The sequence below is a fragment of the Amblyomma americanum genome, chromosome 2 (assembly GCF_052857255.1).
Source record: "Amblyomma americanum isolate KBUSLIRL-KWMA chromosome 2, ASM5285725v1, whole genome shotgun sequence".
NCBI lineage: Eukaryota > Metazoa > Arthropoda > Arachnida > Ixodida > Ixodidae > Amblyomma > Amblyomma americanum.
In genome coordinates, this window is record NC_135498.1 from 16,328,261 (window position 1) to 16,345,018 (window position 16,758).

At 44.1% G+C, this 16,758-nt stretch overlaps 1 protein-coding gene across 2 annotated transcripts in view; it reads left to right on the top strand.

Moving 5' to 3' along the window:
- The window catches only part of LOC144120670 (tyrosine-protein phosphatase non-receptor type 11-like), a 33,706-nt gene extending 18,450 nt beyond the window's left edge, over positions 1-15,256 (top strand). For both annotated transcript variants that reach the window (XM_077653305.1, XM_077653304.1), the window contains 3 exons: positions 2,017-2,306; positions 4,675-4,816; positions 7,946-15,256. In XM_077653305.1, coding sequence (XP_077509431.1) covers positions 2,017-2,306; positions 4,675-4,813 — 429 coding nt within the window. In that variant the 3' untranslated portion in view covers positions 4,814-4,816; positions 7,946-15,256. The remainder of the gene's footprint in view (positions 1-2,016; positions 2,307-4,674; positions 4,817-7,945) is intronic.
- The last annotated feature ends 1,502 nt before the right edge of the window (positions 15,257-16,758 follow it).

The following is a 16,758-nucleotide window of genomic DNA, read 5'->3' on the forward strand; positions in this document are numbered from 1 at the left end:
TTTAGTAGATCATGGTCAACGCTCCATCCAAGAAATACAAAACACTGTGGCGCCATCTAGTTACAAAAGGTAAAAGCGCATGGTCGACAATACGAAGGGAGCATTGCTTGTCATCTAAGGGCGCACTGGAGAGAGTGCAAACTATAAATAAAACATAACGAAATTTTACTCCTGGAAGAAAAAAACACTGTGCACTTAAAGGAAATAAGTGATATTGCCGCATGCAAGAAGATGCCAAAGATGACGACTGGGTCTGCGAGCATGAGGCTGGAAGAGTCCCTGCGCATTTCAGTTTCTTTCTCTTCCAGCCTTGCGCTCGTAGACCCAGTCATCATCTTTGGCAACAAAGTGTGGGTCTGGATGCCTATTCGCCATCGTGGACTCTCCGAAAAACTATTACAGCGATACTTCGGCCCCTACGTTATGCTGAGACGTTTAACCGACGTAACATATGAGGGTTATCGATGGGTTATCCAGATGGGTTATCTACATCCAAGCGACGCCAGCAACAAGTCGACGTCGTCCATGTTGTACGTACGAAGCCGTACTACTCGGACCGAGCTTGACCTCCTACTTTCTTTTGTTACCATCGAGACGATGCTTCCTGAGGAGGGGGAAAATGCCGCATGCAAGAAGACGCCAAAGATGACGACTGGGTCTACAAGCCTGAGGCTGAAAGAGAAAGAAGCTGAAACATGCAGGGACTCTTTCTGGTTGACCAGTAAACTGTTCTCATCTTTAAGCTCTCCTCGGGGTTCTACCGAGTCGTGACAATATTTTACTGAGATGTGGTCACATGGTAGGCTACAATGGCGGGTTTCGCCACAAGATGGTTTTTTATGCGATATTCAGTGCCAAAATTGAAATCTTAAACCCTTGTTTCTTTGGTACTGCGGTGCTCAATTCTTATAGTTTGTGGCTCGATCTTTTCATTTCTGCCATAATCTCATAACACAGTTTGGTCAGTGTTTGATTCCTCGAAATGCGCTTAATGGCAGGGGTGACGACAATAGGGCGGCCCCCTGTCGCCTGGCCGAAAAATAATCTGGCTATGTAGTTTCTGTTTCTGAGCTTCGCTGCTAACCTGTGACGATAACAGCTGTCAGCCATCGCATTTGTTTGTCGTCTGAACCCAGCTCTTCACCGCCTTTGGACGCCAACTGCCGTGTAGTCGGTCATTTATTTTTCCTTTTTCAAAGACAGTCGCTACTCCGATACCAATGTGTGCATTCGCTTACATCCACATTGTTTTTCCAGCACGTCAAAACTATGCGCTCGTAAGGGCTTTTCAGTTTTTGTGCAAGGGAGCCTGCTCATAAGGCGTCACTGAATTTTCACAATTTTTCGGCTTTTTTTTTCTGATGGTGCGGGACATTTTATAAAGTGAACTTCGGATAATCCGGGCATTGCTTCCAGTCTCTTCAACTCCGAGTTAATAATGTTCTACTAGCATCATGTTATTTGAGGTGCCAGTCATGTGTCATTTCATGAATTTCATTTTACTTGACCACATTACAGGTTGCATACTGTTATGATGACTAGTCAAGTGGTAAATATTTCTGGGTACATCATGTTTTTTTATGGGGTGATGAGTCAGTCTAGCTCTTCAGGCATTTGGAGTTCAGGCATTTGGAATTAGTTCAGGCATTTCAGTTGCAAAGAGGAAAAAAAACAGCTACAACATTTGCCTGTTTATATTTGAGTACTTTTTCTTACTGAACAGATATTCGATATTCGAAGCCATTTTTCTCCATATTTGTATTCAGTTCATATTTGAAAATTGCAGTATTTGCACACCTTTACTACAAAAGTTGTGGATTTTTCGGAAAATACAGACTTTGCTTAATGCTCTTACCAATGTATTACTGGTTTCTTCAGTGGTTCTTTGTGCCTGCATAGCTGTTTGTTCTGCACCTAAATGCACTCTCTTTACCATTCTTGTCTGTTAAGCTTGGGCTGGTGCACCCCCGCTGATCTGCTCCTAACAGTTACTGCATGTTTACCTTGTCACTGCAGAAGAGCATCATGCTCGGTCGTGAGTACACCAACATCAAGTACTCTGGAGAGCTGCCTGCCGTGGCACCACCAGCCACCACTGCAGCTGACAGTGTGGTGTCTCCGCCGGTTCTCGGGTGCGGAAGCCGGGGTTCAGTGCTGGTGGTCCCTCCCGCAGCCAGCTGCAGTCCCGTGTCCCCATCCCCTGCGCCATCTCCGGCCTCCTCGCCGCTCAACGCGGACTCTGCTGGCTGCAAGAAGCCCGCCGTGCTTCCCCGCTCATTCCTCACGGACTCCTCCTGTGTGCCCAAGTAGGTGTCCCCAATTCTCTTTCTTCTTGTATCTCTTCCACTCACAATGGCTGTTTGTAGATTCCTGACACCATGCACAACTCATTGCATAAATAGTCCTCTCTAAACATCACTCGCTTCTCCGTACCTTGTGCAGACCAAACTTATTAGCCGCGGCACTCTTTGGCCATGTTTTCCTCGTTCAAATACAACCTTTGTCCGTAAAGTTTCGAGACTGATTTATTTTCTTCTCTAGAAATGATTCCCCCAAACAAATGTTGGTGCATATGTGTAGCACCATCTTTTCGGGCTAACCTGAGCTATTTATTTTAATTGCTGTGGCAGCCGCTAGATGGCACTACATGTAGAAAATGTGTTGTCACTAGTCGTCTGCGCATTCTACTGTGAGTGAATGTGGAGAGGTGGACGTCCACCTCGAACAGCGTGTAAACATTTCTGTGACAAGCTTGGCAAGACAGCCACACAGACATATGAGCTCCTTCGTGATGCTTACGGCAATGAGACATTATCGCGTGCGCGAGTTTTCGAGTGGCACAAGAGGTTCGTTTTGGGGAGAACGTCGGTGGAAGATGACACAAGGCAGAGGCACCCTTCAACCTTATGGAATGAAAACAACGTGGCTCGGATCAGGGAAATCGTACAGCAAGACCACAGCATTACAGTCCGCATGCTATCAGATGCTCTCGACATTAGTAAGACAACACCCCCCCAAATTTTGCGTGAGAGCTTGGAGAAACGAAAGCTGAATGCCAGACTTGTGCCCCACTCCCTCACACAGGACCAGAAGGACACGCGGGCATCAGTGAGCGCTGATTTGCTCTCCGAGGCAGAGAAGGATGCTGTATTCGTCGACAGCATCATTGCTGAAGACGAAACATGGTGTTTTCAATGCGATCCTCAAAAAAAAAAAACAGGCAGAGCGTCGAATGGCGGTCCACAAGCTCTCCGGCGTCGAGAAAGGTGCGGCGACAGAAGACCAAAACAAAGACTATGCTGATAGTTTTTTTCGATGCCAGAGGTGTCATACACCATGTGTTCATCCCACAAGGGCAGACAGTGAATCAGGAGTTTTATGTCCGCGTGCTCCAACACATGCGTGATGCACTGCGACGCCGTCGCCCTGACTTAAGGGCGTCTGGACAATGGAGCCTTCTCCACGATAACGCAAGGCCGCACACTGCTCTCAGCGTGACAGAATTTCTCGCCAAGCACAGCATTACTGTACTTCTCCATCCACCATACTCGCCTGACCTCTCCCCATTTGATTTTTTCCTGTTTCCTCGTGTGTAGAGAGCCCTAAAAGGTCGCTGGATGGGGAGAGTGGAGGCCATTCAAGACGCCACGACAATGAGCTGACAGCCCTGCCAAAAGAACCGTTTTCCAATTGTTTCCAAGACCTCAAGAAGCATTGGAAGCTGTGTATAGACTGGAAGGGAGACTATTTCGAAGGGGTGCGGCACAAATGATTTCAATGTTAACCACATTTTTTTTTAATGGACTCAGTCTTGGAACTTTGCGGACAAAGGTTGTAGAATCATCATTAACATCATAGAAAGATTAGAGGGAGTAAGACGGCATGCCAGCTGCATAGGATGTCTGGAAATCAACGGTATCCAACATTATACAGTTGAGCCCACTTGGCTGCAGACATAGCAAGCACTTGGTAATTGCAAGCGAGAGCAGTGCTACCTTAAATATATATCAGGGCAGTGGCAATACTTTGGCCGCGCCACTCAGTTACAGCGAGGGTTGAGGCACTGTAAACTCTCCCCCGCAGTATAAAAACTCATGTTTCCAGCTTGCGCGGAGACCGAAGAATGTCTTTGAGTTCCCATGACACTATCCTGGAAAGATGTTGAAGAAAAAAAAAATCAATAAAAAAGGTAGCATTGAAACTGGGTAACCGCTGGCCAAGCACACTGACTGCCTACAACGTCAATTATTTCGTGCAGTTGTGCTACCCCCCCCCCCCCCCACACACACACACACACACACACACACACGCACACACAGTGTCCATGGCAACATTGCTGTTTTCCTTGCTACATCATAAGCACTTTGTGCTGCTAGCTTACGTGCTTCTGAAGATTTACTTACTGTTCTGTTTATGCTGGAACCTAGTCTCTTACTGCATGCTCTAGTTTCACTGGCCAGGAAGCAAGCTTAGGCAATCTTCATGGTGAGACCCTTGTATTGAAGGTTATGTGTGATGACACATTGGTGTTGGTGTGTGTTTGTACCTTAAGTAAAGATTTGTATGCATTCAACGCGAGTGACCTTCTTTTCAAAGGTAGATCGTTTTGTCAGCTGTTCAGCTGTCACAAGAAAAGGCAGACATATTGGACTTGGGGCTGGGCTCTTTTTCCAGGCCACCAACGGAAACGCCCCGACAAATCTACGAGAACATTCCGCTCAAGGACAGGAAGTCTCCTGTGTCGACAGGAACCAGCTTTCATGTGGGACCACCCCCGACTCTGGCACCTCCACCACCACCGAAAAAGTCGTGACAGGTGGGGTGCACAGACGTTGCTTTCCAAGTGTGAGGTGTTGCGCAGACATGCCTGTGGCTGACGACTGCATGCGGGTCTTGTTCAGTGAAAGCAGCTGCAGTGCAGAAGAGAGTTAAACCATTTTGCTTGCATAGAGAAGCAGTGATAGTAACAGAGGCTATTTACCCCCTTAGATCGCAGTGTCACTGTCACTTCTTGGTCTCAAAGAACAGTCTGAAGTCTGGTGGGAGATTTTGGGCAGCCAAAACTTTTGCGGCCAGCAAAGAAAATTCTCAAGCCTGTGCAGCTTGAAGAAAAACAAAGGGGAGGGGTTGCAATTCAAAGATAACTGCATCTTCATAATGTTCAGAAATGGAAACCTCCTGCACTGCAAACTTCTAAAGCGAAGATCAATGAGAGGGACCATGATGAGAAAACATGGTGCAGTCGTGATGCATGGATGTGGCCGCGATTCACTGCAAGGAGGAAAGTGCAAGAACGACAGAAGAAGCAGAGACGAAAAGTATAAAAGGGGAAGGAGGACAAAGGTGCACGCTCTCCAGAAACAGCCGATGAGAGGGCGCATGTGGTGCCGACGTGATGGCTGCCGTTCCTTCAGAAAGTGGCAGCGTAACAACTTGGGTGATTAAGGACGACAACATGCTTGAAGCAGTGCCGTCCATCAGTGAAAGCAGAGTCTGTGTGTGAATTGCAAAGCGAGATTGAAAAAGCGTAACATAAGCAGCGGAGTATCACTGATCCTGGAAACTGTTCATGCTGGCGCATTCCTGTCGGATCGACCATCAGTCGCCGCATAATTTTTTGTGATTCAGATCAAAATGTTTAACACATCAGATAGGCTTTAGCACAAGTGATAACTAAGCAGGTTTTTTTGACAGCGTGGCTTACAGAACGTGCATACAAATGCAGCCAAAATAGTACAGTGCACGCGTCATCGTTTGAAATTTTCTCGCGCATTCAGTAGAGATGTCATGGTTTCTTAGGTTTATATGCAAGTGTAACAGCAGCATATGCCGATAAATGTAGGACGTACCTCCAGATTTCCGCTAGGCAAGGCATGTGAGGAATTCAATTGCCGAAGTCTGCTCTGTATTATTATGGCAGGGACTGTGCACCCGCCCTTAAAAATTTATGGAAGGTGAGCTTATTTTTTTAGTTTATTTATTTGGTACCTGCATAGCCTTTCGGCATTGCAGCAGGGGTGCACTTTCACATTCGCAAAACAAGAAATCATGCACTTAACGCATGAAAAAAGGCTTCATTTGGTAAAACATTAACAATATGTGGCGGAAAATCATTCCATTCGCGAACTGTTCGCAGAAAAAACGAATATCAAAGTTTTCCGAAAAAAAATTCATTACTTTGCATCCAAAGCATATTTATTTACATTTAATGATGCACTCATGTGATCTGCACAGTCACCATTAGGCTGCCTATATCTATTCCAGGATGCATCAAAATCAAATTTTTCCATAGTATTGCCTTCTATAAACCGTTGGCTGCGGGTATACATGAATGGTACGCACTAAAAGGACACAAGACCAGTGGTAGCTTGGAGCTGAAAATTTGTTACAACAAATGCAAGATCTGTATGGTTCTAGGCATAAAAACTGAATGAAAGTTAGAATGATGATAACATACATAAGTAATCAAGAGCAGATGAGACAACCATTATAGAATGATTATAGCGTACATAAGTAATCAAGAGGAAATGAGACAGCCTAGTGGCATCCACACATGTTCAAAAAATAGTAATACAATCATTATCCAATATCAGTTGCACACCGCCATCGTGCATCTCGTTTAACCAAGCTGCAAGTGAGCTTTCAGGTGCCCTGCCATCCATTGGCCCGCACTTTGGACGTCATTCACTCTTAGAAGTGCACTGGCGCTGGTAGACAACCTGCCATTTTATTTTTTACAATGCAAACTTACTTGAACTCCACGGCGATACAAAATTTTGTGAAAAGAGTAGAGCTTGAGCTAAAGGGAGCTGTTTCAAATGCCAAGGCCCATATTTATCTCAGGTAGATCCACAGCTCCCATATGACATGATTACCTCGTCATGCGTGTATGAATGCGTACTCGTATCATTGCAACACATTCTCCGCCACACAGATTACATTTATATTGGCAAATCGTTCAAAACAATTGCACGCCAGCTATTGAAGGCTGCTTGATGCATGTTGCTGTCATGATAGTTAACATTTGCGTACATATTTATTTTTGCCGCCTTTCTGTGTTTAACAAATCGGTAGAAAATATTTTTCGTTGCCGAAGCACCGTTAGAAGGTTGTAAACAAATGCGTACGATGTGCATGCGAACATTTTAGAGTGATGTCCGCATGCATGTACCCATGCGACAGCGACCTGCACAGCTGCAGGAGCATAAAACCTTACTATTTTAGACAATGACAATTAAAAAAAACATTCAGCAGAGCCTTCAGCGGAAGCAAAGACAAGTATTCAAGCGATCTAATCGATGGTTCAAAGAGGCGGAGTGCTGAGCGATTCTCCGCGACATGAAGCCTTATTATGTTTTCACTCCTCAAGTGATCAAATTAGAGTTCTCACATGCCTTTTGAAGCTTTGGCCAAGCCATAGTGTCGTCTTCCTACTCCTTTACAACTGTATCGGCCGAAACATTGGCTGTCGGAACGGAACCACCAAATGCAGCAGCCGTCGCGACTAGACGAGCGCCGAGCAGTCAGGAAGCTTATAATGGCGGCGTGATCACGTGACCAAAGCTGGCAACCCCCATCATGCGGCGCTGTAAATCGTCTATATGCTTGACACTTTTCTTCACAGAGTTTCAGAAGGGGGTTCAGGATAGCTTTAGGATGGGTCTATTGCCTCTCCCCCTTCTTGGATCCACCACTGATTTCAAGGCATTGGCCACCCATGTCTCGTCTCTGCCTTCTTTGCGCTTTTTCTTTTTTGGAAGCATCCATTATTTGGAACTGTTTGTAGGAGTTGCTTGTTTTGAAGAGTGTACGAAAAGTGCTTCATGTATCAGCAGAGCAGTGAATGACAGAAACCATGCAGCTTTCATTAGTTATCACAGTTATGAACACGTGCATCAAAAAATCTACATCTTGTGCCTGTTTGTCTTTCTATCTTCTTTTTCAGATTTTAATTCAGTAGATGCTGCCAGAAGAGGCACCCCAGCTAGCATGGACGACACTAGTCTGAATCTTTTTTTTTTTTTTTTCCGTCCACTGTATTACTCACTGGGTGCTGCACTGGTTTATCTCTGCGGCTCTTGTTATACCTGACCGTGGATTTTGTTAATTGAGGAAGGAAAGCTGGTTTTCTGCTGATGGGAAGCTATACCTTTGTAAAATCTCTTTCGCTTTATTTCGGATAATTTAGCCGTGTGGCTTTGTACATAAGGCGTCGTGCGCTCTGTGTGTGGACCTTCGAGGTTGCGCAACGTGTTTTGTTAGCTTTCTTCCTATGCAGTGCTTAGTGTCTGTGCCCGCTATTGCTTGCACTTATGTTTGTCTGAGATTTGAAAATATTACACAGTTTATTGCGAATGCTGTTTGGACAAGTACAAATCAGTGTCCAAGCTTTCTTTCTTTCTATCTTTCTTTTTTGTTTGTTTGGAGGCTGTTGTGCAAATAAGTTGTGCTCGTCTCATTGTTCCCCTAAAGTGGGAGAAGTATTCAACAAGTTTTCTGATACTGGAGTGATTTGAGCATGTTGTTGTCCTTGCTAAGCGACTGAGGCTTCTGCTTCGAAAGGTCATGTCTGGAAACTTGTTTTAGTATGTTGCCTTCTCATTTATGTCGAACTGTGATCAGTTAATGTGCTTTATGAGCAAGCAACAAATAACTTAACATGCGGGAAAGCGACAGCAGATGACAGGTTGCCAAGGAAGGAGCTTGTGTTCCATTTATATGTGCCGTTTTCAGTAGAGGTAAAACAGCAGTACTGAAATGTGTAGCTCACAACTAGACAAGTATTTCTTGCCACTTATTGTAATCAAAAGTATAGGATGAATTGTTGAGAATTAAGTTAAAATTCCCCATTTATTTATATATGGAGTTTTTTGTTGTGCAACACTATAAGGGAGCCGCTTGATTTATATGCATGTGAGAGTGTTATGTATTCTCATCACAATCGTATTCAGAGTTGTACACACTTCAAGGTGTGTGCTGATGTTGGTAATTTGTAATTTGTGGCTGCAGACCCTGAAGACTTCAAGCTTATCGTCCCTTAGCACTAGCTGAACTGTGTTCCGGTCCTGGGCATACATTAGCACCACTGCCTGCAACTGATGCTACTCAAGGGTCTATCATTGGAACGGAGTGTCACTAAAGTTAATCTTTGTTGAACCAACAGACGGTGGTGCACTGATGGTCTGCCAAAGAAAATTATTAATATGGCTACAGTAGTGCTCTGTGTTCACATCGACTACATTCATTTCCAGTTTGTTAGCACACTCGCCGTTGACACTAACCATTTCCCCATCTGGTAGCAGTCTTCCCCCTTGTTGAGAGCATGCTTCGATGGCCATGTGTACCTTTTCCCCTTAGATTTCATAGCCGCTGAATGGAACTAACTTGTCACGTTACTAGAATGAATGGCGGTTGAAGGAATACATGTCCGTGTGATCTGTGAAGGATGATGATGTGAAAATCAATTGGTTCATTAAAACAGTCTTGCGCTGCTTTTTCAGTGCCAGTGCTATTGGCAGCAATACTTGAAGCAGCTCAAAATCAAAACTAGTCGTGTGTAGGATTTTATGCCATTAAATGTGCTTCTAGCAGACACATAGGATTTCAGGTACCCACTTAGACGCCAGTGACAGGACAACTTTGAAGCAGGGTGATGATACATGATTGTTCAGACAATGGGAGACTACAACATGCGTGAAGAAAATGTGCATTTCGCTTGCTCTTGCTGCTGTGAGCCATTGTCTCGGGAATTATTCATTAGCATTGGCCCCATCACTAGTATTGATTCTTGTGCACTTACCTGACGCTTACATGGAGCTTCGCAAGTCTGCAGTGGTGAGGCTGCGCGACAATACAGGCCATAGTTTTGGCACCGGCCTTACTTTTGCATGGCTGCAACTAGCCTACTCATGTGCATGCTACTTCTGTATTCTTTTTGAACAGGCACAGAATTCTGTCATTGTCTACGATTATAATTCATCATTTGTTCATTTTTCTTACTCAATGTGCAATCACTTACCGATTTATGTTCTGCAGACACATCAAACCTGCAGCAATGACTGCAATGCCTTCCCATAGTTTAAGCATGCACAAGGCCCTTTCTCAGAATATTCTAAGTCTGTGCTTTTTCAATGGTGATTATAATCTCATGATTAGTTTTTTTTTACATTTCCTGCTCCGATTCTGGCCATGGCGGCCATATTTCATTGGTGGGGAAATACAAAAATATCTATGTGCTGTGCTTTGTTGAAGCACGTTAAAGGACTGCAAGTGGTCTAAATTAACCTGGAGCCCTCCATTAAGGCATCGCTCATAGCCCATATATTACTTCGGGACATTGAAGCCGCATTTCACAATTATTTTGTACTCCAGATGCCCTGTTACTAGCTTGTAGCAAACAACTCTTTAACGTTGTACTGTTACTAAGTGCATTGTTTAAGTGTGCTCTCATTGTTAACTATTAACTGTGCTGACCACTGGGTGTCGACCACAGCTTCATTAAAGCGTTGGTTGCTGCAGGTGCCTGCTTTGAAAGGAACTTGAGCAAGCATGTCGACAACAATCCTATTCCCATTCAGCTCAGATGCTATTTGCCCTTTATCACTGAACCAGGCACCAACATGGTACTGTTATTGTTAGGTTAGGATTGGCTGTTTGGTTTTCTGATGAATGGAGGACGCAAGCGATTTACAGTAAAACCTCAACTATTGAAAACCGGACTGTTTGAAATATGGGCAATTCGGTGATCTACTTGGCACTTCCAGAGTTTGACATCTGGATTTTACAAAGTAATTAAAGCAGCCAATTCACTGTTGAATTTGTTGCAGCCTTTGCTACTCATGAGGAGAGCCAATTCTGTGTTGGTTCTGTGCCCCTGCTCACCTTGCGGACCTGTCAGTTTCAGGCACTTCGCTGAGATAGCTTGCCTTGTCTCCCACTTCGCATGGCGTTGCAGTGCAAGTGCTTGTGCACGCATGTTTCTTTGTTTTTGAAAACGTGGAGCAATTTACGTGGTCAATCCAGGAGAAATTCCGCAGTTAAAAAACTTCAATTCTACATACCTGAAGGTGCACCTAAAGGTGTACCTAGCAAGGAAGCAAAGCAGTCGGTGTGTTTGAAAAAGGAACACCTCAAGCTGCACGCATTCAGTGCTCCATGTGCTGTTAGGCAGCCTGTAGTGAACCTTAGAATGAGGTTTAGCAGCGAGTGGCAACAAGCTTTGCTGACTGTTAAGTTGCATCAAGGGAGTTATGACTATGCTGTGCAGACATTGAAACTGGCGAACCTGGAGTTCTGGCAACCAGCAATAGCAGCAATACGATAAGTTGGCCTAAACTCCAGCATTAGCAGCAGCTGATTTTTCAATGTCAACTGCCAATCTGTTGAGCATAGTAGTCGTGGCTTTGAAGAATGTATGTGGTTGAACAACATTTCGCACTTGCACTCTTGGTGTTGCTTTTATTTTTTCTTGTTTTGGATAAGTCGAAAGCCCACTTATTTCGAACTTCCCTGTGACAGGCCTCAAATTAAGGAAGTCTGTAGCAGATTCTTTCCTTTTTGCATGTCGTTTAGTGATGTTCGATTTTAATGCCACAGTGGCAACTAAGCCCGAGCAGCACCTGTGGGTTTTCGCATGTCGTCTCTGTTAATGGATGCAGCCAGTTAGTCATTCAAGTAAAGACTTTTCACTGATAGACTTTATATCTTTAGTTCATTCTGAGCCTTTTAGCCGGGGCTCAAACTTGCAGTGGGAGAACAAGGCTCAATGCATCTGACGGCTAGGCGACCGTATTTACGTTGAGATATTAGTGGCTCTTTTTTATAGCTCTTGTCGGTGAACATTTAGTAAGGCACAGGTGCTTTGTTGTTCTGCTTTGAATGAGAGCTAAATGGTGTTCACAGTTTTGAGACAAACACACAACATAAAATAATCTCTTTGCTCTTTTTTTTGCTCGTTTCCTTTATTTTTTTGCTTCGAGCAAAAAATGGTTCTTTGTCAATTAATTGGGAAATTTTACCGTGCCGAAATGCAACACCCAATTCAAATTGCATATCCCTCATGGTAGTTTTTGTTTGTCATGGATCATTTCATAATATATACATTCAGTTGTAGAATCATTTAAAAAGAGCCATTGTTGAACACCAGCGCTTCGGTCAATGTTTAACTGTAAACTTTGCTGACAGTTTGTCACGTTTGTGTTATGTAAGTGCTTGTTATATGTCCAGTAGCTCGTGCATATGTTTCAGTCTCCTGCTTGTCCTCAGCGAGATCCTGTGCAGTTTGCATGCATAAATACCGGTGAAGTGTTCATTTCATTGTATTGCATGCAAAGGGTACAGATAAGACATGGGAGGTGAATTTCTAAAAATGAGTATTGTGTTTGTTTGGTCTACTTAGAGCATTCATTTGGCATTATACTTTTCAAGAAGGCCTGCAAGCTAGGTTTTCATGACCTGTGAAGTTTGCATTATATGCAGCCCTTAAGTATGCTTTCCCTACTCATATCAAGCCATATACGAGGACTATGAACTCAACTGCCGAGTGTTTCTCGTCTAAAAACTTTTTCTCATGCAAATAGTTCGGCCTCTTATGATTATCTCGTGATTTGTTTAACATGGAGAAGTTTATTTTTGCCCAGAAGTGCGTGTGAATGAATAAACACACATTTTGCGCCATGGCAGTTTGATTGCTGATTTTAAGTGTGACATTGTGAATTTACACACTTTGATTGGGTTGGCCGCGCATCGCAACATCACTGGAAGGGTTTATTTTGTTGTTATTTTCGCCCTGTTAGTGTCTTGCATTTAGTTATTCATAATCACTTCACAGCAACCTCTTCTAGGTACAGAGGGTTTCATTTCGTCGTACTTCAGATGTACAAACAATATACTAGGCTCAGGTGATCAGTGTGCTTGTCACAAAAGCATTATCATTCATAGTGCATAAAAGTTTATGGTGAGTTGCCACAGGCAGTTGATGCTTACTCATGTTTTTTTTTTTGACAAAGCCTCGTAGATCACCAATCTAGGCTTACATCATATTGGGACTTACAGTGTCTCTAAGCAGCTTTGGTGTTTTGCTTGTTTGCATTTAAGGCCTTGCACTGGCATGCATTCTTGCCCAATGCTTTACTGTCCTGTTGGAGCTATTTCTGCTAGCTTGCAAGGATTAGTTGTGACATGTGCGGGGAGATCAGTGTCAATCATATTGTGACAGGCATCACTTCAGAAGCCTCTCTTAGCTGCGTGTGCGAAACATTTTTCAAAATGAACCAAAGCGCGCAGTTGATTTCAAAGATGGTTGGCAGTAGCATAGTAGCGTGTGCTGTGAGCAGGGGTTCCTTGTGGGACATACCTGTGAACTAGCAAGACTGCCTCATTGCGTACAGGGGTGCTGTTGGTGTGTTTGCATTGTGCATTGAGCAATTGTTTGTTTGTCCAGTCTGTTTCCAGTTTTGACTGGCATGCTCACTCGTTGATCTGCCAAGTGGCATGATCCACTGCACTGAAAATGCATGCTTCCAGTGCCGCTAGGAATTATGTAATGAGCAAGTTGTTGGAAAGTGCATTTGGTGCTCACTACAGTACATCACAGTTGATGGGAGGGGGCAGAGTTTTCTTTGTTCTGTTGTGTTGTAAACAAAGTTTAACAAATTGGCAAGGTGTTTGTCACTTCTTCTTGTATGCATTGAATACAAAATACTTACTTAATTTGAAGCCAGTGGTTTTTTTTTTCCTGAATTCTTGTCAAAAACAGGTCTGGAGGTTCTTCTTGCTTATATTTTTCTTTTTGTTTTCACGATACTGATTGTCAATTTCTAATGAAATTACGTTGTCTCTACGCTTAACTAGTTCTGAACATTGGCAGTTGGCCCATGTTTGTTCGACCTGTATTAAACTGAATGGGTACCTGTGGGAGATGGCTACTCTGGAGTTGTGTGTGGGAAGCCTGCCAAATGCAAAAATGCTGTGTGTAGTATTTCTCCTCTTGTTAAAGATCAGTTTGTTACAGTGCACTTTGTTGAATTTCCTAAATATTCAAACAAGAATCTGTCATCAGGTGAGTCCATATAGGGCATGCTGTTTTAATTGGGCTTTTACTGCAACAAATGTCCAGCTTGGACAGGTCAGCATACCGTTCTAATATGTGTAAGACTGTTGCAGGGAAGAACTAGATGTGATGCTGGTTGCATTGTCTGGTTGTTTGTTCATGTTTCCAGAGCACTGTTATCCCAAATAGTTGTTTTGGCACAGGTTCTTTTCACTACTACTGAACATTTTGCAATTATCTTGCGGTGAAAAAATGGGTATTTTTTGCCACATGTTCTCTGCACTGATTGCTGGTGCACATGATTGATGTACTGTTCAGTATGGACCTTTTCATGTCGTGAAAACAGTTGCAACATCTGGCACAATGCAAATCAGGGGACACCATTCTGTAAGCATTAAAGAATCAGGAAATTCATCTATGTATGCTATGTACTCGGGTACAGCAAATGTCGGTGATATTTATGATGTTGTATGGAAAGTAAAAGTGTGGTGTTGCTGATGTGCACATTCTGCACTGCACGTTGTTGTGAATCTGTGGGAGTTTAGCCGCTGTTGTGACGTCCACTGAGGCGTGGTGCATGAAGATGCAAGCCATTGCCACCATTTTCTTTTAATACAAAATGCTTTTATGGTGCTCGCTGTGGTGTATCCATAGCTCTGAGGTGTAAAAGTGCTTTGCCCTTTCTTTGGCCTCTTTTCATGCTGTTGATCTCAGTAAAGAAACGACGCCTTGCCGTCCACTTTTTTTTTTTGCATTTGGCACTAGTTTAATCAAGTTGAAAATTTAAAAAAAAGAAAAGAAAACACACTGCAGGTTGTATGGATGCAGATGTTTATGTTCGAGCTGTTTGTTTTTCTCAACGTGCACTTGTGGGCACCAGTTCAAAGGTTTCCATTAAAGCCTCCAAGCAGGCAATCATAGTACCAGTGAGACCTGTGAACATGCCCAATTTCGTTTTTTTTTTTATCCCTTCCTTATCGAGTACCGTGCATTCTCTTGACAGCAGTCATGCAGTACTTGAGGTCACTCGTCCAAAGAGCATGTCACCTGGTGCCCCAAGAAAAACATCGGGGGAAAACCCTTCAGTGACCTACATGTCTTACATGTGTTTTGTATACTTTTCTGTTCAGAGCATGCTGTGATTGAAAGTGGTGCAAAAGACAGTGCTGAGTGTATGTACCACAAATATATTCTATCAAATACAAATGTGCATGTTTCATTGTTCATCCCTCTGGGTGCTCTGCAGTGGGAGTGCACAGGGTTTCAGGCTTTTAATAGGGTGGAGGCACCAATTTTTTGTTGTGTTTAAAAGGATGTGTAAGATGCTATAGTCATACAACTTAAGTCTGCAGTGAAGCTCTACCCACATTCAGGACCTCCGCACAGAGTTCTGCCGCTACAAAAAAAAAGTGTAATTAAAACTTTTCTTGTTGCTTAAACAAGAAGCTAACCATCACACGAAATAAGCTCAAGACTTTTGATGCCTCTGAGTTGTTTAACACAGTCAAACATTAAAATGCCAATTTTGTTTACTGGTTTGATTGGTCAGCGGAGTAACGCAGGACACCGTGGACCGTGATCCATGGTTACCAACTGCTGTTATTTATTTTTTTTTGCTGTTGTATCCTACTATAGTAAGCATGGATCACCACGTGGGGGTATCGGCTTCATCTGGTAAATGACAGTCGGTCATATAGTCAAATCGCGAATGAAGCGCCTAATGCATCTCAAAGGAGGCCCTTGAACCAATGGCACGGTGTTTTCAACCGCCTTGCACCCGCCATGGTCCCTAGCTGCAATTTTGAACAGTGCAAAGGGTAACAACCGCCGGCGTGGGCCGCGAGTTGACAGAGCTAATTGGGCTGCTTTAAAACATGCATGTGTGGTAATCTTGTTTACTACACTGTCCGCACTCGGTACATTGTCTGCACCCGATACATCAATTTGTGTTAGCCGTTGCATGCTGTGACGGGCGATATTGAAAAAAGAAGCTAAGCCAAACATTTAAACGTGTAATCTGCGGACAATACACCGGAATATACGGTACTCTCACAATGCAGGCGGAAAAATCCGCGCAATACTGTTGCGACTCTGTATAACGACATTACGCTGTCTTTTCGCCCGCTTGCTTGAAACCTCGGTAGCACGGCGAGCGATTCAAGGCGTGGCGCTTTCGTACATATTTTCGAGCCTGCCGCAAAGCCTGGCGTGGCAAGAGCGGAAGCGCCAACAGCTCTCGCTAAGTTCGCATTATTTTCCTATTTTTTAGTTCGCATTATTTCCATTATTTTCTTGGCATTATTTCGCTAAGTTCGCATTCCGACGCTCTTGAGAACTCAAACCGGTCTCTTCCGCAGTTGAAGAGTCACTCCGGGACGTGGCACGACTTCTAGCCGCATCTTCGTTACGACGCTTCTCGAGTCGTGCGGCGTGTTCTGGCGTCTATTGAGCGCATTGTGTCTTCCTCGCTTCGTTCTGTCGTCGCGTCCCTTTCGCGCTCTCGATAACGACTACAATACACTACTGTACTGTACTGCTGCTGCCAGGAAGAAAGGAAAGTGCACGGGCCTGCCTACTGGCTCAAGCCGAGCCACGCTCTCTGCCGCGTGCTGAAAGTAGAAGAGAAAAGGCGCCGCGCGGTAATAGGCCCCGGGCCGACCACGGAGGCAGTGCAATACCGGGCTGACCCGTGCCAGAGCGTGTCTAGC